This window comes from Balaenoptera ricei, chromosome 3 (genome assembly GCF_028023285.1).
Source record: "Balaenoptera ricei isolate mBalRic1 chromosome 3, mBalRic1.hap2, whole genome shotgun sequence".
NCBI classification, from domain to species: Eukaryota; Metazoa; Chordata; class Mammalia; order Artiodactyla; family Balaenopteridae; genus Balaenoptera; species Balaenoptera ricei.
This window is the reverse complement of record NC_082641.1, coordinates 149,414,299-149,438,391: the sequence shown is the minus strand read 5'-3', so window position 1 is coordinate 149,438,391 and position 24,093 is coordinate 149,414,299. Positions and strand designations below refer to the sequence as shown.

Here is a 24,093-nt window from a genome sequence, read left to right as displayed (position 1 = left end):
CGAGGAGTGGGATTGTGGATGATTTTTTTAACCTCTTTCTTTCCATGGTATGTTTTAAAAAGAATTTTTTTTTTTTGGTTACTCTCATTAATAGGAGAAAAATTAAAGTGTCAGTCAGCACAGTTATTATCTTTTCCTTTCTAAATTCCTGCCCTTCCTTAGATCTATAAATGTTCCTCTCATTTACATCAACTGCTCCCTCTTTAGTTGTGGGGAAACACCTGCAAACCCATCTCTCTCATCACACAACGTGATAGGGAAACAGATCCAGCCTGGGGTCCTTAACCACAGGGCCTGCTGGGCCCCCATTAGCAACATGCCATCACGTACAGGCTCTGCCTCTCTTAGCTGGTCTGTGGTGCGACCCTCAGACCACTAGGCACACACTCAGACCCCAGCAACTTCCCCCCACGGGAGGTGGGGGCACTTTGAGCCCTGAGTCTCCATCTGGATGTGGGACCAACCTCAGTGTTGCTAAGTGCGTGGGGTTTCCATGAGGATCACTTGGAATCATGGATGAGCAGGGGCCTCATACACACGTGGGAGGGGTTGGCAGAGCCAGTTGGTATGGGAGGTCATTGGCAGTCCCACCTGCTCCCCTGCTCAGGGTGTAGGTGGTTAATGTCACTGGTCCAGGAGACACGCTATCCTGACAGAGAAGAGGTAAGAGATCACAGGGGCCTGAGTCAGTTGGTGTCCACCACAGGGGTGACCCTCAGCCACTGACCACAGAGCTAACACTGCAGCCCAAGGAAGGGCCTGCCCAGCCGGTGCTTCATTCCAGCTCCCGGCCTGGCCAACCAGAAAGCAAGAGGAGCCACGGGAAGCTGGGGGGCCCTGCAGGAAGGCTTGCATCCAGGCGGCTGCTGAAAATCTCACTCATCCTGGCCCTTGGAGGCAAAGCAGCACTCCTTTGCCATGCATCTTGACGATAAGTACCTAGAATATTAAAAACCATTTATACTTTTTTGGCTCCACTTCTTGGAATCTATTCCAAGGAAACGATCAAAATTACAGAAATGGCTACCTGCGTAAAGATGTTCTGTGCAGCCTTATTTATAACTTGGAGAATGGGAAGTAATCTTTATGTTGAACAATTTGGGCATAAAATTGAGATAGTTGAGTAAATTGTACTCTGCCTTCTAACTGTCATGCAGACAGTAAAAATATTGTCATGAAGACTTTGTATTGATAAGGGAAAATGTTTATAGTACAATGTTAAATTAAAAATTAGAAGAGTATATGCAGAAATACAGAGGATCATGAGAGATTACTACAAGCAACTATATGCCAATAAAATGGACAACCTGGAAGAAATGGACAAATTCTTAGAAATACACAACCTTCCGAGACTGAACCAGGAAGAAATAGAAAATATGAACAGACCAATCACAAGCACTGAAATTGAAACTGATTAAAAATCTTCCAACAAACAAAAGCCCAGGACCAGACGGCTTCACAGGTGAATTCTATCAAACATTCAGAGAAGAGCTAACACCCATCCTTCTCAAACTCTTTCAAAATATAGCGGAGGGAGGAACACTCCCAAACTCATTCTATGAGGCCACCATCACCCTGACACCAAAACCAGACAAAGATGTCACAGAGAAAGAAAACTACAGCCCAATATCACTGATGAACATAGACGCAAAAATCCTCAACAAAATACTAGCAAACAGAATCCAACAGCACATTAAAAGGATCATACACCATGATTAAGTGGGGTTTATCCCAGGAATGCAAGGATTCTTCAATATACGCAAATCAATCAACGTGATACACCATATTAACAAATTGAAGGAGAAAAACCATATGATCATCTCAATAGATGCAGAGAAAACTTTTGACAAAATTCAACATCCATTTATGATAAAAACCTCCAGAAAGTAGGCATAGAGGGAACTTTCCTCAACATAATAAAGGCCATATATGACAAACCCACAGCCAACATCGTCCTCAATGGTGAAAAACTGAAACCATTTCCACTAAGATCAGGAACAAGACAAGGTTGCCCACTCTCACCGCTATTATTCAACATAGTTTTGGAAGTTTTAGCCACAGCAATCAGAGAAGAAAAAGAAATAAAAGGAATCCAAATTGGAAAAGAAGAAGTAAAGCTGTCACTGTTTGCAGATGACATGATACTATACCTAGACCTAAAGATGCTACCAGAAAACTGCTAGAGCTAATCAATGAATTTGGTAAAGTAGCAGGATACAAAATTAATGCACTGAAATCGCTTGCATTCCTATACACTAATGGTGAAAAATCTGGAAGTGAAATTAAGAAAACACTCCCATTTACCACTGCAACAAAAAGAATAAAATATCTAGGAATAAACCACCTAGGGAGAAAAAAGACCTGTATGCAGAAAATTATAAGACACTGATGAAAGAAATTAAAGATGATACAAATAGATGGAGAGATATACCACGTTCTTGGATTGGAAGAATCAACATTGTGAAAATGACTCTACTACCCAAAGCAATCTACAGATTCAATGCAATCCCTATCAAACTACCACTGGCATTTTTCACAGAACTAGAACAAAAAATTTCACAATTTGTATGGAAACACAAAAGGCACCATTCTTAAATATCCCACAATGGCATGATCAAATATATTATGGTTTACCCATAAAATGTAATATTATACAACCTTTAAAAAATGTCTTATGGGATGGGGAAATGATTATAATATTGTGTTATAGTAAAAAGCAAGATTTTTTTTTTCCTGGTCAAATGCTACAGTATGGAAGAAACTTGAGGACATTATGCTAAATGAAATAAGCCAGACACAGAAGGACAATTACTGTGTGATTCTATTTATATGAGGTATCTAAAGGAGCCAGACTCACAGAAACAGAAAGTAGAATGATGTTTGCCAGGGCCTGGGGGGAGCCGAAAGCGGGCAGTTGTTTAATGGGTACTGCATTTCAATTTTGCAAGATGAAAACGTTCTAGAGACCAGTTGCACAACCATGAGAATATAGTTCCTCCACTGAACTGTACACTAAAAACATGGTTAAGAGGGTAAAAAAAATTTTTCAAGTAAGAGATTTTTTTTTTTCCAAGCCAAACAACAAACAACAGCAAAATCCCAAGATTCTCTATTTATTCCTTTGGGTGTTAGTGATGTGACAGTGAGCAGGAACAGTTCTTGCTCCGGATCTCAGGAAACTTACATCCCCATGGGGTGACCTGCTAATGGAGAATGCACGCGAATAAATGTAAAATTGCAGAGGGGAAGTGCCGTGGAGGCGGTGCTCTGAGCATGTTAAATCAGAGCACTGACCCGGGCCCAGGAGCTGAGGGGGGTGGCTAGGGGCACAGGAGGTGAGGTGAGGACCCCAGGAGTGAGTCCCGCTGGAAGGGAAGAGCTCACTAGCAGGTGGGGCCAGAGGGGGCATGCTCTCTGGAAGGAGAGCACCTGCACCCTTTTATGAGTGTCTGGAAGGATGCATGCCCCCTCCCCTCACCAGCGATTCCCTCCGAATGGCGTGGTGAGGTTATCATTGTACCTTCATCTTCCTCCTGCCCTTCTCTGTTGTACACCTTTTCCACAGTGAGCTTAGATGATTTTGCAGAAAGGAAAAGACATAAAAAAAAAAAAAAATCCCACCTTACTACACAGATGGACTGCAGGGCTCTTGACTTATGTTCCTCCTTGTTTCAAAGAGGACTTCAAGCTGCTTACAATTATGTTTACAATACAGCAGGCTAAAATGCCTTGTCTTTAAGTAAGAAAAATGCAGTGAGGGGAAAAAGTGGCTAGAAGAGTCAGGAAAAAGGAGCGAGATAGCCCTTCGCTCACAGGGAGAGAGCCTGTCCTGTTCCCCGGCAGGGCTCCCCTTGTCATTTGATTCGAATATTGGCATTTAATTGTCTGTTTTTGTATTGATCATTTGTCTTCTCAACTCGATTGAAAAATCTTTTGTTGTGCTTTATTCTGCTCCTCATTACTCTCTCTCCCTTAAAACATGTCATTTTATCTTTTCTGTTGTGATTTTTGGCCGTGTTAAAAATGCATCCTCGCTCCCCTGCGGGGAAGGGGCCACATCTGACCTACAGGTCAGCACAGTGACAGATTCACAGCCTCTGCACAGCAGGCCCTCAAATGTCTGTGAGCAAATGGCTTATCTAGGGCTGAGAGCTACTCACACCCTCCCCCCGGCAGCACTCAGCCAGTGACACACCCTCAGCAGGGGCTCAGGACACGGGTTGCCAGTTTGATTTATGGGACTTATTATCCCAAGTGGCGGCACAGAATAGATATTGATTCTAAAGGGTTTACATAAGTAAGTGGATACACAATCCAGAAAGAGCTATAGACCGTGTAGAAGGGGTTTGTAAAGCAGCTGAAGCAGACGTCATAAAGAAATGTTGGTCCTCTTGAAAACAGCATCTGGGAGAGTCATGGAGGGACAAGGACGGGCTGTGGAGCCAGCAAGCACAGGTGCACATCCGCTCCATCACATCACATGCCAGGGGAGTGACCTTGGGCGAATAACAGAAACAAGAAGACCTCTTGTGAGGATTGCCCAGAGGAATGTATGTGTGTATGTATTTGTGTATGTGTATGCATACATGTGTATATGTATATGCATATGTATGTGTGCGTGTGTCTATGTCTATCTGCATATGCATATGTATATGTGTTTGTATATGCATATGTGTGTATGTGTATGCATGTGGATATGTATATATGTACATATGTGTATTGCATAGTATATGCACATGTGTATGCAAACACGTGCACACGGGCATATATATGTACATATGGATATGTGTGTATATACACATGGATGTGTTTGCATTATGTGTATGCATATGTGTGTATATGTGCATGTGTATGAATGCACGTGTGTAAGTATATGTGTACACACGTACCAGTGTATATGTGCACACATATGTATGCGCGTGCATATGTGTATTATGCATATGTGTGTATGTATTATGCATATGTGTATGCATATGTGTGTTTGTGCGTATATGTGTATGCATACACATATGCATGTATATGTGTATGTGTTTTTGCATATGTATGTGTATCACGCCCTGGCACACAGTAGATGCTTGATAAATGAAAATGCCCTCCTATATCACTGCCCTTCTACTCCTTTTGTGCAGCAGTGAACAACCTGATAGAAGAGTGTACAGAGCATTTCTAAAGCTCCCCCATCACATGTCGTACAGCAATCTCAGGCTTTTTAATCCTGGTTCTGTATTACCACTGTCACCAGCAATAATAACAGTCCCCCTTCCAAACCACTTACAACGTGTTCCAGTTACTATGGCTGCATAACAAATCCTCCCAGAACATAGGAGCATAAAACAACCATTTAATTTGCTCATGTGTTTTGTGGATGCGGAATTCATAGAGGGTGCAGAATGGTGGCTGATGTCTGAGGCCTCAGCTGGGGGACTTGAAGGCTGGGGGCTGGAGTCATCTGCAGGCTCCTTCACTTATATACCTGGGAGATGCTGTTTGCTAACTGAGAACTGAGCTTGGGCTGTCAGGTGGAACAACTACATGGGGCCTCTTGGTTTCTTCACAATACGGTGGCTGGTTCTAAGGACAGTGTCCGGCGAGAGAGTGTCCAGTGAAAACTGTACCACTGTTTACGACTTAGCCTTGGGAATCACAGTGTCACTTCCGCCACATTCTATCCGCAAGACAGTTACAACGCTCTCCCAGGTTGAGGGGGTGGGGACAAAGATGCCCCCTCTTTATGGAGGAAGGTCGATGTCACAATGAAAGAAGAGCACATGGGATGGGATGTGTGTTGCTGTAGCCATCCTGGGAAAATGCAATCTGCCACCTTATGTGTCAGGTAGCTCAGATGATCTCTTATTCCTCAAAAAACACTGAGGGGCTACCTATACGTATCTCCATTCTAGAGATGGACAAACTGAATCCCAGAGAGGCAAAGTAACCTGCCTTGGGCAGTGTATTTAACGTCTCTGGACCTCAGTGAGCCCCCTCTATAAAATGGGTAGAAAAATCTCTACCTGAATGGATTACTGTGAGCCTGCAGTGCTTATTACCTTATGAGGTTGTTGGAAGGTTGAAGTTGGGGGAGTGATTTTGTGATCTCTTATCCTTTGTGCCAGTGCAAAGTACCAGTCTTCATTGCTGTAGTATCATTATTTCCTTGCCTTCCACCTACAATCATCTGTCCCACACAAACCCCACAGCCAACCAGGGACCAGGGTTTCCACCCACATACCCTCACGAGCGAGGCATGTCAAAGCCTTTTGGCAGGGGTTAGCTTTGGTGCAGCAGAAGGATCGCACCCTCCTTCCCTGCCTGTTCCTATCTTCCAGGGGGAAAGTACCTTGGGAAGAATGCTAGTGTTTGTTTATAAATTCCAAACGTATAACCCTTAACACCTCATTTAGTTGGTTAAATGTAGCCCTTTAGTCATATGAAAGGCCATCTGTGTCTCTCCCCCAGGGGAGCAGAAGGAAGGACCGGCATTTTTGCATGAGTTCATGGGCAGGAATCTTCTGGCTCCCGGGGGGCGGGGGGTGGGGGTGGGGGTGGGGTGGGGGGTGGGGGTGGGGGCCAAGGACCATCTTGGAAAATCACTCCTCTGGGGATGCGTTCCAGGCCCTGTGTCCTTCATTGACAATGCAGTATCTGTAAGGTCTGAGACCTTAAGAGACTCCCTTTGCTATGATGCCCGTTATAGACGATTTACTCTACGGTTAATAGCATTCAATTAGGAAAGGGGCAGGGGAAGGGGGCTAAGTGCTGGAGAGTACGTAGCGGCCTGAACACAGCTCTCATTTCATGGCCTGCTGGGCTGGCTGCCTCATAGAAGCCGAGGCAGGAGTGAGGGAGGGGCTAGAACACATTCACAGGCATGGCTGGGCTGGGCTCACACCCCCCCAGGAGCTGGGGGCACTCAGGTGACCACCAGAACCTCAAGTGGCAGGTGTCTGTATAATCGAGGTGAGCTTTTATATTTTAGAGAAACACAAGGCTCGGGAGAGAGAGCCCCGGCTCTGCAATCTGGAAGGGCCAGCTTTGAATCTGGCTCCTGCCCTTAGAGCAGGGTAACTGTGGACCAGTGACTTAAGGCCTCTGAGCCTCAGATTCAGTTTCTTCAACTGACCATCACGTAAAGTGTGGGGCAGAGACATGCTAACCACCCACATCATGCCTGATGCTTAGGGAAGGCCCAATACACGGGGTTTGTTTTTGTTGCTGCTTTTTAATCCTTACAAGAACCACTTTAAGGATGAAGAAGGGCAGGGAAGCATGGTTTTGCCTGCAAACGCTGCTGCTTGTCTTTCCTATTGATGGGAACAAGTCTCTGCCCGTGAGCCCAAAATGTACAGTTTGACAGTCTCTGGGAGGCCATAGGGCCAAGAAAGCTATTCCTGGACATGGCTGGCTGGAAGCGGTGGTCAATCTCTCACTGCTCCCAGCTTTTGCTTGGTTGGTCTTTAAAAGGTGAGTTTCTTTTCCCCTGCCCCAAATCTCCACCATCTCTAACCCTCATCACTACCCTGAACAAAGTAAGATTTTAAAATCCCAAGAGCACAGATGGGAACATTGAGGTTCAGAGAGTTGCTGTGACCTGCCCAGGGTCACACAGCACACAAACGCCAAAGGCTAAGGATTTTTGGTTGCTCTAGCGGGGAAATGCCAGCCCCTCAGCGGCTGACAAGCCCAACCCCTCAGAGCTTCAACTCCTCCTCCCTCCCCCATGTCAACAAAAAGAAACTCATTTTCTATTCCTGGCTTCTCTGCCAGCTCAGAGAAGAGACTGAGTGAAGAAGAAATGTCTCCAAATATACCCAGATGGTCTTTCCTGACTTCTCAGTTTTGCTGTCTGTTTTGCAAAATCTGTTTTCCACTAGACTCTGGGAACTGCAGGTGCAGGGGCCTGGGTAACAGCTGCCCTCCTCTGGGCTGGGTACCTGCTCTCCCGAGTTTGTGTCCTGGGGCTGTGTGCTCAGACTTGACCATGTTTGGGCATGGAGGCTCGTCTCAGACGGGAACCAAAGGCCGCTTCCCCAGAGACGGACTGGGAGCCCAAACTTCCTGCTGGAGCTCAGGCGGCCTCTTTTGGGGTGGGGGCTGGGGGCCAGGCAGAAAAGTGTCTGCCGAAGACTCACAGGGCACCGGGGAGACTGTGAGTACCAAGTTCAAGGGCACTGGGGAAGTGACTTCTCCAGAGACTGGGGCTGGGGGGGAGAGCTTCGTGGAGGGAGGCTGGCAGTGGGAACTCCCTCCCTCGAGGGGCTGTCCATCAGGATTCTGGGCTCCAGAGGAGCGGATATTGTGTCACTCGGGACTAGAACTGCTGGACCCATGGTCTGGTGGCCTTCGGGGGGCCAAGGGTAGGGGTGGGCGCTCCATGGCCCAGTCACTGTAGTAACTCAGCGCTCTGGCCCTCAGGTCTCAGCTCCCAGAGCAGCCAGAGAGCGGCAGCCTGGAGATCAGGACCGGTCCTGGCACTTGTCACCAGGGGAGGGGGTAGGGCAGAAACAGGCCCAGCAAGAGCACTGGGGACTTCTGACCCAAACCTTCAGGGTTTTCTTTGTTAATAGTAAGAGTTAATATTTATGGAGGGCTTGCGTTGGGCCAGGCACTGTGATAAACATGATGTTCGGTACATCACTTGCTCTTTGTCAGAACTCTTGGAAGCATGTACTATCATACTCATTTTACAGTCACGAGGTTGCTAAGTAGCAAAGCCAGGATTTGATCCCATGTCTGATGACCTCAAAACACCGCCTGTCCCTCACTCCACCAGACCCTTAAACACTGTCCTCTATGCCCTGTCCTCTTAAGGAAAAGGAGGTCAACCCAAATACCAGGTCACACAGGACCCTCCAAAATCCTGTCTTGCTTGGCCTTTCTTCGTCTTTCCTAAATCCACCCCAGACCTCTAGTGACTTTTCTAAATGGGAAGCTATATCCCCAAAGTCCAGAGATATTTAGCAATTCTCAAAACGGAGATAGTCTTCTTAGAGTCTAACTGAAATCCCTCCTTTTACAGCCGCAACCCATTTCTTCTTGTCCAGACCCCAGGGGATGCCAGCAGCTCCCAACCTTCCTCCTGTCTGAAGGCTCTCACTGTGCATGTTGTATCCTATGACCATATCCGCATCCATAACTTCTCCCCATTCTTTTATCCTGCGTGGTCTCAGGAGGATTTATCAAAACTCTGAAGCCTACTCCTTCAGTGTGGGCCACAGTCTCACCAGAGCATTGCAGACAGGTGGGATCTGAACGAGTGGCAGATTCCAGACTGTTCTGTGACAGGGAGCCTCCCATCTCTTTTCCTCCTGAGTTCTCAGACCCGGTAGCACAGGGTCCTGCCTTCCCCAGCCTCGGGAGTGCCCAGGGGCTGGGAGGATACCAGAAGCTGCGCAGCAGAAGGGCCAGTGCCCCTGGGGCCTGATTAGCCAGGAAGGCAGGGCAGGCCTCCCCCCTTCAAGGATGCCCGGAATCTCCCAGGAAAGGACTGGTTTTGTTGTGAGCACTCAGCCTAGGTCCTCCCTCCAAGGCAAGATTCCTTCTTGGCCCCAGAGACTTGTGTTCCACAGTCCTGGGGCTGGGGCCAGGCGCCAGTGACCGTAGACAGTCCTGGGGAAGCAGGCCATGTGGGCTTTTAGCCCATCCTCAGGTGGCTGCGTTCCTTTACCTGCAAAAACGTGGATGGGCTTGTTAAACTGGCCCCAGGTAAACAATGATGTGGGCTGTCCCACTCCCACAAGACGGAGAGACAGAAGGACAGAAGTAATAGGACGGAAGAGAATTGAACAGAACGTCTTTCTTTGTCAAGGGAACATTTTTTCCCTTGTGAGTTTGTAATGTCTGTTAGAATGCAGGGAAACCCCACTTCTCAGTGCCCCAAATGTGGAAGGAAAAGTCATCATTGGGTGAGGGAGTCAATCATCTTGGAGGGAGTGACAGGGCTGTAACCTTGGTATCTGACCCTGGAATCTCCTCTTTAGGACACTAGGGGAGGGGGAACAGCTGGAGGGGGGAGGACAGGGGGTCAAGCATCTCTGATTGGACACTTGAAACAGTCCAATAGGAGAGAAGCCTGAGTAGAAAATAAAGCACTTTGCTGAAAAATCCCTTTGGACTAATAATGCCTATCTCCTGGATACTCACTAATTCATAAAAATATTAGGTTTATTACTTTAGGGACCTGGTGGGGAGAATAAATTCCTTCCTGATGTCTGGCTAAAATTTCTCCTACAACAGGGATTACAGAGAAAGGCCCCATGGCCCCTGTATCTTTGGTAGAACTGCTACCTTCAACAACAAACAAAACACCAGCACAGGAATTCACCACAGGCTGTGAGGCAATGCACAGAGGGATGGGAAAGCCATACAAGGACAGAAGCCAGGAACCTCTGGCTCCAGGCGGCACACGGGTGGCAAGAGTGACACCCCTGGAGGGTGTTCAGTGCGCCCAGCAGGGGAGGGAGGGGCCCTGCTTGCCCTGGGGAGAAGCAGATTCCCAGAAGAAAAACGAGGGGCTTCCGGCCCAGGAAGGGGGAAGGGAGGAAGTTGCCAGTCACTCCCCTGCAATCTGCTTTGGCCCAGGGCGGCTCAAGTCCTCCGTACAAGAGAGCAGCTGTTGAGGCCACGTAATGCCTCCTGCCCTTGCTTGGAGCAAGGGGGAGGCTCTTACAGGGTCCCAGTAGTGCAGACACCTCCTGCCACCCCAGTGCCTATGGCTGCCCTCTGGGGGTCCTGCTGCCCCGTCTCTGCACGCTGCCCCCGCCCAGCCGGCCCTGCTGTGGGACTGTTTTGGCAGAACTGTGAAATGCTCCAAGCTGTTCTGAGACAAGTATCCTAGGAGAAAGAGCACGGACGGTCCACTTCTGCAGGGAGGATATTAGTTTATCTCCAGTATTAGTTTCCTATCGGTGCCGTAACAAGGTACCACAAACTTGGTGGCCCCAAACAACAGAAATTTACATACACACAGTTCCGGAAGCCAGAAGTTTAAAATCAGCAAGATGTTGGCAAGTCTAAATCAAGGTGTCAGCGGGGCTGTACTTCCTTCAGAGGCTGTAGGGGACAATCCGTAATTCCTTGCCTCTTCCAGCCTCTGGTGGCAGCCCGCGCTCCCTGGCACGTGGCCACATCACTCCAATCTCAGCCGCCCCGGTCATAGCGCCCTCTCCTCTTTTGTGTCTAATCTCCCTCCACCTCCTTCCTATAAGGATCCTTGCAGTTACATTTAGGTCTACGTGGATAATCTAGGATAATCTCCCCATCTCAAGATCCTTAATTTAAAATCTTTGCCATGTAAAGTAACGGTCACAGATCCTGGGGCTGAGAACATGTGTATCTTGGGGGCCACTACTGAGCCTGTCACACACTGTGTGACCTTGGGCCAGTCACTTTACCTCTCTGAGCCACAGGTCCTTCATCTGTAGAATGGGGATGATAGTACTTGCCGCTCAGAGCTGGGGGGAGGCTTACATGGGGTCAAAAAAGCCCTCTGAGGTTGCCAAGCTCCATATAAAAGTAAAGATGATGTTGATATTTGACCACCTTCTTCTCTCACCTGTCCTCCCTTCTGTGGTTTACCTGTCACCTGTGCTGATCTCACGTCTGTTTGCCTCTGTGGTCCTAGAAATGACTGCTGTCCCTTGTGGACATGGGGAAGAAGTTGGTGATGGCCCAGAAGCGGGGAGAGACCCGAGCCCTTTGCCTGGGTGTGGCCATGGTGGCGTGCGCCGTCATCACCTACTACATCCTCGGCACGACCGTGCTGCCCCTCTACCAGAAAAGGTACCGAACCCTCCCAGCCTGGCCCCATCCTCCGGCCTCTCCCCTAAGGGTCTGGTCTGCAAGGAACCCCAGGCTTCTTCTTACCCTTCCCCTTGACCCTCACAACAGGCAGGAAGGTCTGGACAATCCTCATTCTTAGGGTCGAGGGTTCAAGTGCAGGGAGGGTAGGCCGGACTGGGCCCTGCATGTCTGGAGTTCTGGAACTTGGGCGTAAAAGGTGCAGGAGGCCCTTCTCACAAAAAAAACAGCGAAGGAGACCAACACCTCTTCCCTGGTGGTCCAGTGGTTAAGAATCTGCCTTCCAATACAGGGGACGTGGGTTTGATCCCTGGTCCCGGAACTAAGATCCCACATACAGCAGGGCAACTAAGCCCGCACGCCACAACTACTGAGCCCACGCACCTCAACTGGTGAGCCTGTGTGCCGCAAACTACAGAGCCCATGCGCTCTGGAGCCTGCATGCCACAACTAGAGAGAGAAAACCCGCACGCCACAACTAGAGAAAAGCCCACGCACCACAACTAGAGAGAATGTCACGTGTCTCAACTAGAGAGAAGCCCGCGTGCTATGACTATGACCCGACGCAGCCAAAAATAAAAATAAATAAAAAAAAAAAAGAAAGAAACAGCCAAGGATCAGAGCAAATGCCCCAGTGTGAGTCTGATCCCAGGAGGAATCAGAGAGTCACAGAATTTTGTAGCTCATCTGCATTTTGGCTCTCTTTCACAAACCTCTGAGTCAATTGGGTACCTATCTTCCTGTTGAATATCTCAAGTGATGGGGAGCTCACTACCTCAATTGTATACACCATTTCATTTGGGGGTCTTTCTGATAAGTAGGGAGTGTCTACACTGAGCCAAAAAACTGTTCCCTTGGAGCTCTGCTCTGGAATCTCAGAGAATGTCCCATGCCTTTGCTGCCTGACATGTCAACCACTTGAGCTTTTAAAGGAAAAGCTGTGAAGTCCCTGATCCATGTTCTTTTTTTCTTTTTTTTTAAATGATTATTCTATGTTTATTTATTTATTTTATTTATGTCTGTGTTGGGTCTTCATTTCTGTCCGAGGGCTTTCTCTAGTTGTGGCAAGCGGGGGCCACTCTTCATCACGGTGCGCGGGCCTCTCACTATCGCGGCCTCTCTTGCAGCGGAGCACAGGCTCCAGACGCGCAGGCTCAGTAATTGTGGCTCACGGGCCCAGCCGCTCCGCGGCATGTGGGATCCTCCCAGACCAGGGCTCGAACCCGTGTCCCCTGCATTGGCAGGCAGATTCTCAACCACTGCGCCACCAGGGAAGCCCTGATCCATGTTCTAATGGGAGCAAATATGCTCAGTTCTCTCAGCCTGATCTTAGGATAAGTCTCAGACCCTTGCCTCTGGCCATGTTCCAGTGGCTGGCAGCCCCCTCAGTCTGGCAATGTGTCTCCTGCCTGGCAAATGGGAGATGAGTCACAATCGATTCACTGGTGTGTTGTCGAGCCTGTCATCCTCTGCCGGGCCTGCTCCTGCCCCACTTTTTCCAGCACTGGAGCCATTCCGGGCCAGAATCTTACCGAGCAAGGCACCGCTCAGAGCAGCCACGTGCCTCCAACACGTTTTCTCCGGGTTAAGCGCCGTCCCCGTCATCTTCCCCACTCGGGAGACAAATCAAGCCCCTCCTCCATCTACTCTTTTTAAAGGAAAGGGCACGGATTCTGAAGCCATCCATATCTGGCTTCAGGTCCTGTGTGGCCTTGGAAAAGTCACTTGACCTTTCTGAACTTCTCTGCTGCCCTCTACAAGACGAAGATGATGTGGATAAGGAGTCTGAGGTCGGGCTGCCCATCAAAATCACTGTGAGGAGTTTTAAAAACGCACCAGGGCCTGGAGCCCACCTACCTTAGAAATTCTGATTCACTTGTTCTGGGGTGTGGTTTGGCCATGACAATCTTCACAAGCTTCCCAGGGTATTGGGTGAGCAGCCAGGGCCAGAACCACTTATGCAGATGTTGTCCAAAAGGCCCCAAAGCGGTGATATTCGGATTCTACGATTCCTGCCCTGGGCCCAGGGGCTCTGGGGTCACGCTCCTTTAGTGCCAGATGCTGAGGGTCTCGGCCCTGGGTCTCTCTAGAGGGGTTCACACTGGGCAATCTGTGCCATCCAGGTTCTGAGATGTGTATGTGTGTGCACCATCTCCCCAGCGTGTGGACCCAGGAATCCATGTGTCACCTGATTGAGACCAACATCAGGGACCAGGAGGAGCTGGAGGGCAAGAGAGTGCCCCAGTACCCGTGCCTGTGGGTCAACGTGTCATCCGTGGGCCGGTGGGCCGTGCTGTACCACACGGAGGACACTCGGGACCGGAACCAGCAGGTACTGACGCGGGGGCGAGGTACACATCCCCTTACCCCTGGCAGGCGTGTGCGCCTGTCCCTAGCTGGTTCCCTATCCCCGCTCTGGAGAGCGGAGGCCGGGAAAGATAAACCCACTTGACCAGGGGCCACAGCTGGTATGAGGTCCAGACAGACTTAGCTCTTCTGCATTGGAGTCAGACAGACCTGCCACTAAGCAGCTGTGTGGTGGGAGTAGCCAACACGGCCCCTCTAAGCCTCAGTTTCTACATTTGTTGAGGCGCTGTTATGAAGTCAGGGACTGTATATGATGTGCCAGGCTCGATGCTGGGTGGATAGCAGGCACGACAAAGAAGCTGTTAACGGTCTTGCTTCATCCTGTAAAGTGAGTCACATGAGAGGCCAGACCCAGAGCTGACCCCACAGAGAGGAACCCCTGTGACTCCCACCTGCAACTCTAGGAAACCAGAGGCCCAGGTTTGGAGCAACCTTTGGAGGCCAACACTTGGGAGATGTTCCCTTCACTGCCTCTCAACAACCCCCCAACCCAAATCCACCATTGTAGCCCTCTCTATAGGAAACACAAGTTGGCCCATTTTCACTCACTCATTCACTCGCTCTTTCATTCAGCCATCGCTGAGCACTTCCTGTGTTAGGGGCTTCGGGTTCAAGAGGAGAGAGCTCATACGTGAAATAACACCTAGTAGAGAGGAATCAGTGCCATAGGGAGGAACCAAAAAAATTATGGGCGTTAAAGGAGGGAGTGACATTTCCTAGCACATTGAGGTGAGGGTATCAGAAAGGCATTTGGGTTAAAAATCAGGCAGGTACAGGTTACACAGAAATACAGGGCGGGGAACATACATATCAAGGGGAGGCAGAGAACAAGGCACGGGGAGGGAGGGCCAGGTAAGAGAGAGATTCCAACACCGGCACAGACAATGCCACAGGATGGGGTGTAGCGGGAAAATGTTTCAGAAGTAGCCTAGGGTCTGTTCTCAGAAGCCCCCCGCACTACCAAAGTGGACAATTAAACTGGGTTTTTTTTTGTTTTTTGAGAGAAAAAAACTCTAATGAAGAATACTACATGTTATAGAAGGTAATTAGCTCTCATATTAAAAAAATATTACAGAAAACACTTTTCTGAATTTTTTTTTTTTTTTTTTTTTGCTAAAAGGACAGTCTTCAAGGGTGTCTGAGAGTGAAAGCAAGCACAACACAGTAGGAGAGAAGGAGGGAAGGTTGAATTCCAGCATTCCCTGACACAGCACAGTTAGGGAAGCACATGAAGCAACCATTTTACAGAGAATGGGATTAGGCATTTATATTCAATCAGGATTTTTTTTTTTTTTTTTTTTTTTGAGCTTTAACAATTCAGCATAAGGAAGGAAACTGGGAAGGAAAGATGGAGGAAGGGTTAAGCTTATCCACAATTGCCATTTTACAGAAAAACACACTGGTTCAACCATATGAAACGGGCAGGTTAGTCTTCCCCGTGTAGCCCTGCAAATACGTAGAGCAAATGCCAAGGCCTTCTGGGCTCAGGGTTGACGTACTGGGTACACAGTTTGAAAGAGACTCTGATTCCACCAGGGCTGGTCTCTCATCAACCTGAGCTGGGAACACATGAAGTTCCTTTGCATTTGCATCAAAAGGCCAGAGCTTTGCCTGGAAAAACCTCACACCAAATAATGCTCGTGGTGCTGGCTTTAACAGGGAGTAAAGTCATTTGCAACTCCTAATAGACTCCACCATTTCCTGGGGGAAGGTTCTACTGATTACCAGGGATTTAAATTCAAGCAAACCGTAAAGAAGGGAAATACTAATGATATTCTGGCGCTGTATAAGCTGTGTGCCTGTCTTCCCTGCCAAGGACTACCAAACTGTGGAATTAAAATGTGATCAGGGAAGCTGGGGTTCCTCACCTCTGTCTGTGGGTTAGATCCATCTAGGGCACTTAGAACCAGGGTCCCACACCAGACCCACTGAAGCAGAATCTCTGGGCTCTTCAGGTGATTCCAAGGTTCCTTGGGAATTATTGTCTGTGAGCAGCTGGGAGTCTTTAAAGGATTTGGGGTCCTGACAGCATGATCAGAGTGATGTGGAGGAGTGTGGGGTTCAGTTACTGGGGAGAGAGGTGAGGGCTGCAGCAAACACCTGGGACAGCTTGGGTAGGGATGGATGCTGACAGTCAGAATTTGGCAGCTGATGGGATGGGAAGGGGGAGGGTGCCTGGGGGGACAGTGGGATCATTGACAGCGCTAGGGGGTCATGGAGAAGTGGGTCTGGGCAGTGCAAGGTGCTCTGACTTGTTCTGTCATCACTAGCGTGACTCGGCCATGCCAGATGGAGCTAGAGCCTCCAAACCCACCTGAATCAGCTCCTCCCAGGACCCCTGCCTCTTCTTTGGCATCCAGGGGCCCCTGATTTATTCAAGGATCAAGAAGCAAATTTTCAAAGACAAGCAGAAGTGATCACTGGTGCAATGGGGGCTGGGAACAGGCTGGTTTGCAGACTGCCACCCCGGTCCTGAGGCTGCCAGAGGAGCGAAAGGCCAGATCTTCTCCCTAATGGGCTGTCAGCAGCCTGTGAGACATGCCTCTGTCTGGCCTTGGAAGGACAGCCCTGGCAGCCACTGGATATTCTATCTTTTATCCCATAGTATCCAGGCATGACCAGGAGTAGTGCCAATGGCAGGTTGCCACTCTGGCTTGACAGTAGAAGTGGCCTTCATGGTTTTGCCAAACAGCTGGGTTGGTGCACCAGCTGTTCCTCCCACCTTTGTTCAGCCCCTTGCCGTGCAAGGAGCCAGTGCTCCAGGCCAGCTGGGTGTCTTCTGGAATCACATGTGAAAGGCCTGGCAAGGCTGTCTCCCCCAACCCCTACTATGAGGAAGGGTGTCGCCAGCCCACTCTTGGATTCTTCCATGAGACTTAGCCTGGGGGGGCGTTCTAAGCCCCTTCCCACGGTCTATGCTGAGGACAGTGACACTGCAGGGCCTGGGGGAGAGGCTAGATCATTTAAGGTCCTTTAGACAACTCATGGTTAGCTGGACCCAGGGCAGGGGAGAGAGGATGCAAGTGGGCCCCAGGCCTCTGAGGTTGGCTCTGCAGAGTAAACTCCTGTCCAGTGTCTAGAGAACACAAAGGATCTAGAGTGATCCGAAGCTGGCAAAGAATACAGTGGGACCCCAGGATGGGCACAAGTCCCCACTTCGGAGCTTGTCCATAGGCCCCTCCTTAAGGGAAAGAAGGAGTATTGTTGCAATTTCATAGTTAAGTCACAATATTATTATTGTTATTAATAGCATCTTCCATTTATTGAGCACATACTATGTCCTGGGCTCTGCACTAAGCGCTTAACGTGCATCATCTTGTTTAACCGCCATGACAATTCTGCTAGGCAGGCACCCTCACAAACCCAATCTACAAGGCTCAGCGAGGTTGAGACATTTGCCAAGGTCACACAACTTGGAACTTGCGGTTGAACTCAGACCTGTCTGGTTCCATCACCACACCTTTGCTCAGTGGGCTAGGTTACCAAAGGTCACAGTCAGAGACATTGGGGAGATAGGACTAGGCCCTCTGAGCTCAGGATTCTGGATCCACCTGCTACTGGGACCCTATAGTACCCAACAAATCTGAATGCCAGATTCCTCAAGAGCCAGCTTCTCCGCAGCCTCAGCTGCTCCCTGACTGGCTGGGGACGTGGATCTACATGTGGATGCAGCTCTCCCACTTCCCAGGCTGTCAGAGCTGTGATGCAACCATTCTCTGTACTGCTGGACTGAATGCTGTCAGGGCAGGTGGCTTTGGGGCAGGACCTCATTTAAATACAGGGAGCAGCCCAGGCCTGGGGAGAAGCTGGCTCAACACTGTCACTCGTTTTGATCTTGGACGTGATTGGACGAGGGCAGTGGTCCTCAAACTTTAGTGCATGGAGGAATCACCCCATTGCTGAGCCCCACCCTCAGCCATTCAGAGTGAGTAGGGAGCCTGTGCTTATGGCCAGCCCTCCAGGTAGTCAGCTGCTGAGGCCATGCGGGGGACTACCCTCGCAGAACATCTGCCGGAGGCTCACATAAGCAACATTCAGACCACCCAGCAAGGAGCAGAGATAAAACCAGGGTCTCCACTTTGTGCCTTCTCTGCGGAGCTTTCCATCTGGACCTCAGATGCCCAGGCCGGAAAGTTCCTAATCACAATGAGCAGTGTCAGAATTAAACGTGTCCCAGGCTCTGCCTGCACAAAGCTCTTTTAAATGCATTCTCTCTTTCCTTTGAATCTCAGTGTCAAATACCAGCTGGCCAACATCTTTTGCTTGACTCACGCAGAGTTAGACCTCAAAGGGTTTTCAATTCAAATTTTCGCCAATATTTTAAAATTGTGAGGGTCCACATTAAAATCTGGTTTTCCGGCTTCTCTTAAAATATTGGAGGTCTGGCTACCGTTGGTCTTCTTGACGGCATGGCATCAGTTGTCCAGATGGAGTGATGACTGCCAGTCTAGATGCATCTGGCTCTCTCCATCTCACCAGGACCACCCATCCCCTGACACCAAGTGTCAGCTGGCGCCTGTCATCTTATTCCCTCCCCTTCCTCACCTGTGGACGTTACCTGCCTGAGCTTTGTAGACAACTGAGTGTATGACCTCTGCCCTGAATCGAAATATAGAGCCCACTCAGCCTGTGTCCCCCATTGGTCTCCTTAGACAGATAAGTTTGAAGTTCTTTAATAAACTCCTTTGAAAAAGATATTGCTATTAACCCATCTCAGTGATGAAGACATCAAGGCTCAGAATGGTAAGCCATTTGCCTAAGGTTCTGAAGCCAATGGGAGCAGAGCCAGGGCTCCAGCTGGGGCCCCTATCCCCAGGTGTGCAGCTCCAAGGCCACCACCCTCCCAAACGACACTGTGTACACACCTTCTAGAACCACGCCACGTGCAGCCTGCCAAGCTTTGGACAGTCTTGGCTCCCACCCAGGGGCCTGACTGCAAAGCTGACGCTCATCTTTATTCCACGCCGGGCGCTGAGAAGCAGGGATGTCCAGCCCCACGGGTGCTCTTGCTTCTCCCTGCAGTGCTCCTACATCCCAGGCAGCCTGGACAACTACCAGATGGCCCGGGCCGATGTGGAGGAGGTTAGAGCCAAATTCCACCAGCGCCAGGTTTTCCACTGCTTCTCCACGACTCGGGAGAATGAGACGAGTGTCCTGTACCAGCGCCTCTACGGTCCCCAGACCCTCCTCTTCTCCCTCTTCTGGCCCACCTTCCTGCTGACCGGTGGCCTCCTCGTTATCGTCATGGTGAAGATCAACCAGTCCCTCTCCATCCTGGCAGCCCAGAAGTAGCCCCATCCACACCACCTCACTGCTCGGGCCACCAGGGGCTGGATGGGTCCCCGGGCTACTCCTCACTTGTGTCCCCACGCCTCCTCCCCCGGCCTTCCCCCCCTCCCCCCTCCAATACACTCTGTCTTCTGCTGCATGGATGGTCTTTGGGAAATCTCTTTGTTAAGTCATTTCCTGCTCAAGAAGGTACAATGGCTTCCCCAGACCCGGGAGAATGCAAGGCCAACCAGTGATGGCTCGCCTTTCCCTGTCCCCGCTCAACTGACTCAAACTTCTTTCCTACTGTGCCACTGTCCACTGCACTGATGACAGTGATTCTGACTTCTGTGCCTGTGTCCTGGCAGTTGGATCAAAGACCTGCTGGTCCCACCCAGGAAGCCATCCCTGGGAAACCTCTGTTCCTTCTTTGAATTCCACTCTGAAAACAACAGCAGCCCTCATGGACAGAGCACACTTAGAACATTGCTTGTTTTCAGGATTCTCAGAGCTATATACATTTTTATACCAATATTAACAAATATAGGTACAAACTTCTGGTCTTAAAGCCATGGGGATATAACGTACAGCGTGGTGACCATAGTTAATAATACTTTATTGCGTATTTGAAAGTAGCTAAGAGAGTAGATCTTAAAAGCTCTCATCACAAGAATAAAAACTGTCACTGTGGGGAGATGGATATTAACTAGGCTTATTGTGGTGATGATTTTGCAACACATACTACAGATATCGAATCATCATGCTACAAACTTGAAAACTAATATAATCTTATATATCAATTATACCTCAACTTAAAAAAACCAAATACATAAAAAATAACAAGAGACTATAAAGAAATAATACTAAAATACATCAAAGTAGTAACAGTGGGATGGTGGTTAACTGTAACTTTCTTCCCTCTTTTTATTTTTGGTACTTTTCTAAATTTTCAACACTAGGAAGGTTTGGTTTCATTGTGTTTGTTTTTAATCAGAAAAGTAACAGTAGATGTTACTTTCGAAGGAAGCTTGAAAGGGTGAGCTCCCCATCACCAAGCAGATGCAAGTGGCCTAGGGAAGGGGTTCAGCTCCAATCAGAGACAGGTTTTTGAGAACACACAAGTTTAAGAACCCTGTATGGAGAGAAGGTAACCGCAGAGATGGGGATTTATGATTTACAATGCAGATAAATACAAGGCACTGGCCTTGCAGGGGAAGTCCTTCTCAGTCTTGGAAAGGGGATAATTGGGGGAAGCTGTCATCTCTACCATTACCACTCCAAAAACTTGACCTAGAGCAGTCATTCTCAAAGTGTGGTCCCCGGACCAGCAATATCAACATTCTATGGAGGCTTGTGAGAAATGCACATTCTCAGGCCCTCAGCCCAGCCCTACTGAACCAGAAACTCCAAGGCGGTGCGGTGGGGAGTGGTTGCGTGGGGTCCCGAGGAGATGGACAGCACTTTGTGCTCTAACAATGGCTGCAGGGGACCTGTGCTGGAGCATGAGATCCAGTGGTGTACAGAACCAGGGTCCTGTCACTGGGCTTTTTGGAATGAATCAATGACTTTTTGGTCAGTTCCAGTCCTGAGCTGGACATGAAGTTAGGCTGGTGTCCCTGAAGCTCCTCCCGGAGCTGTGATTCCAGGTGCAGCCCCTGGGGGTGAATCCTATCTCCACTTCCGCCGGATTGCATCCCCCTGATTCTCACTTGTTTCATCTATAAAAGAGAGACTCCCCCTTTAGGGTAGTTGGGAGGGCTAATGAAGGTTTGACACATAGTAGGTGGTCAAAATGGAAGCTGTTGTTATAACAGTAACAAGTAATGAATACTCAGAAACTTCCAGAAGAAATTATACCAACAATAATGTTAACTAGCATTTATTGGTGCTTATTTATTCCATGCCAGGAAGAGTGCTAAGCAGTTTGCCTTGTAAAAATTCAGTGAGGCCCTACTGAACCCACCTCACAGATAAGGAGAAGCAAAATAAGACAGTGGTTTATATATGTGGACTTGTAATGCATACTGCCTGGCTTCAAATACCCAAACCTGTTATTCTCTAGCTGGGTGACTTTGGGCAAATAACCTCTCTGTGCCTCAATTTCCTCGCTTGCAAAACAGGAATTAATAATAATATTTCCCTTTTGGGGGTTGTTGGTATTAAATGAGTTATTGTGTAATGTTCCTAGAATAACGACTGGCACATGGTAATTGCTATATAAGATATTATGAGAAACTGAGGCTCTAAGAGATCATTGGCCAAGGTCAACCATATAGTAAGTGAGGAACTGGGAATCAAGCCTTGGGCTGGGTGATTCCAGAGCCTGACCTGTCAACCACAGTAGTTGAGCTGATTCAGCTGAAGGACTGAGGGACCCATCCACCCAAAGACCCGGGGGCCAGGTAAGGAACAGTTTTGCATCCCGGGAACCCCCATGGTGTCCTCATGTAAGTCAGGGATCTGGGGGAGCACCTGGAATCTGCACCAACTTCTGTCACTTGCGGCCAGGGATCCCTGATGCAGCTTCACATCCTCCAGGTTCTTACTGAAGACAATCCTTCCAAGGGGAGGTAGCACACCATTCCCTGGAGTTTCTTCCTTCTGAGGTCAGGGACTTCTCAAGAGCCCTGTGAGTCTAGAAAGTCCCGGTTGGGGTACTGTCCTATAGTTCTTTGGGGGAAATTAGGTAAGGGGTACATGGGACCTGTCGGTGTTATTTCTTACAACTGCACGGGAATCTACAAGAAGAGAAAAGTCCCCATCATGAGTCTCATTTATAGGGCTTCCTTTGCATATGCTTTCCATGCACCTGCATTTGGGGCTGAAATACACAGAAACTCAAGATTATCCAAACAGCCCCTGCAGGGGAAAAGGCCATGACCTTCTAGCAAAAAGTACCTGGGGATGTCCACCCCACTGCTCCATGCATTACTAACAATGATCTTCATTTGCTTGAGACAAATGCCGTCCTCCTGTCAATGAATTTGGCCCACTTCTATCAAATCCCATACCTGCCTGTTGCTCACAGAACTTCGTGACCAAGACGAGAGTGACATAATGGGCATTTAAGCATGATGGAGTCAGACACGGAGGAAAATGGTTTTGGAATAATGGCTGCCTGGGAGCAGAGAGCCCTCATCAGTTCTTAAAAAAAATCACTCTGCTAATGAAGTCTAGTGCTTCCACTGTTTTTGCTCTTTCTCTCCTGAGCCAGTGACTCACACCTGAAGAGGTGCACCTGGATCGCTCCCTGCAACCCCCCAACTCAGATCGCCTGGTGGAGGTCAGCGGCAAGGGGAGGAGGAGGGGCAGAGAGTGCCTGCCTTCAAGGAGCTGATCATCTTCTTGACGCTCCTTCTCCCTCCTCCCCTACCACTATCAAGGGCTTCCTTCTCCACAGCGAAGAACGTAATTTATGCAAATTCAAAGTAATGCGATGTAAAAATATTAATAAAATCTCAATTTTTGTGACTTCCTGAAATGATGCCAGCCTCCCCGACCCCCATCAACAATTCATCTAAAATTCCTCCTAATTTCAAAACTCCTTGGGTGTGTGGATTGTAGACTGCAACACTCTATTACTAATTGACAGTACACGCTGGTGCATAAGAATAGTCAATGCCTTTTGCATTTGGGGGAATTTGAATTATATGAAATATTTGCAAAGATACTGTTTGAACAAAGTGCAGCTGTCTTATACCTCACCAGCCACTGCCCTTTCACACGTAGGGAAAAGAGTAAGACCAAAGGAAAACCAGGAAGACATGAAGAAATTCACTACACTCTAGGGTAATGGTTCTCAAAGTGGAGGACTGCAAGGTCAAAACTCTTTTTATAATACTATTTAGATACTACTTGCTTGTTTTGCTCTCATTCTCTCATCAGCATACACGGAATTTTTCAGAGCTTATGTGACATGTGATATCACAAAAGACTGAATGCAGACCTGAGAAGCCAGCAGTCTTCTACTGAGCCAGACAAAAAAGAGATTTGCAAAAAGGGAAAACAGTGTTACTTTTCTCAATAATTTTTTTGAAAATGTAATTATTTCTCATAAAAATATGGTCTTTTTGTTAACATGTAATGGGTATACCATTGTTATTTTAAAATAAATTCATTTAAATGAAACATTCTTGAGTTTTCATTTCTAAATGGTAAACATTAGTTAATATAACCCATATAAACCAAATCTCTTTGGAGTCCCAACATATTTTAAGATTGTAGAAGGATTCTGAGACCAGATAGTTTCAGAACTGCTGGCCTGGTGAGTCCAGAGACAGACAGGGTCCCCCTGCTCTTCCCAGCCATGCCCTGTGCACATGCAAAACCCTCCTCTAAGTTTCATCAGATTCCCACTGGGGGTCAGGAGGAGAGCGTCCATTTTCCCCATCTCTCCTGGTTCCGGGTTGTCTCTTCCACAGGTGGGTTAGTTTATGGACTATCTTCCTATCCACAGGTGCTTTCCTGGAACTTCGTCATGTCAATTCAAATACAGAATTCAACATCTTTCTAGATTTCCACAACTCTCCCTTCTCACTCATATCAAGCCTGGGCTCATCAGCCAACTTCCTTAAATGCTAAGGAGGTTGGGGAAGAGATGTATATAAATGCAAAGCAATCAACTCCAACTGAATGTTGGACCAAGGTGGTGATTCATCCCAA

At 48.4% G+C, this 24,093-nt stretch overlaps 2 protein-coding genes across 3 annotated transcripts in view; one reads left to right on the top strand and one right to left on the bottom strand.

Moving 5' to 3' along the window:
* KCNIP1 (potassium voltage-gated channel interacting protein 1) overlaps nucleotides 1-24,093 on the bottom strand; it is a 356,323-nt gene that overhangs the window by 316,058 nt on the left and 16,172 nt on the right. The window lies entirely within an intron of this gene.
* Nucleotides 8,063-20,175, top strand: KCNMB1 (potassium calcium-activated channel subfamily M regulatory beta subunit 1). The gene is made up of 4 exons (XM_059919625.1): nucleotides 8,063-8,146; nucleotides 11,621-11,778; nucleotides 13,957-14,128; nucleotides 19,186-20,175. The coding sequence occupies exons 2-4, from the start codon at nucleotides 11,645-11,647 to the stop codon at nucleotides 19,453-19,455; spliced, it is 576 nt and encodes a 191-aa protein (XP_059775608.1). The 5' UTR covers nucleotides 8,063-8,146; nucleotides 11,621-11,644; the 3' UTR covers nucleotides 19,456-20,175.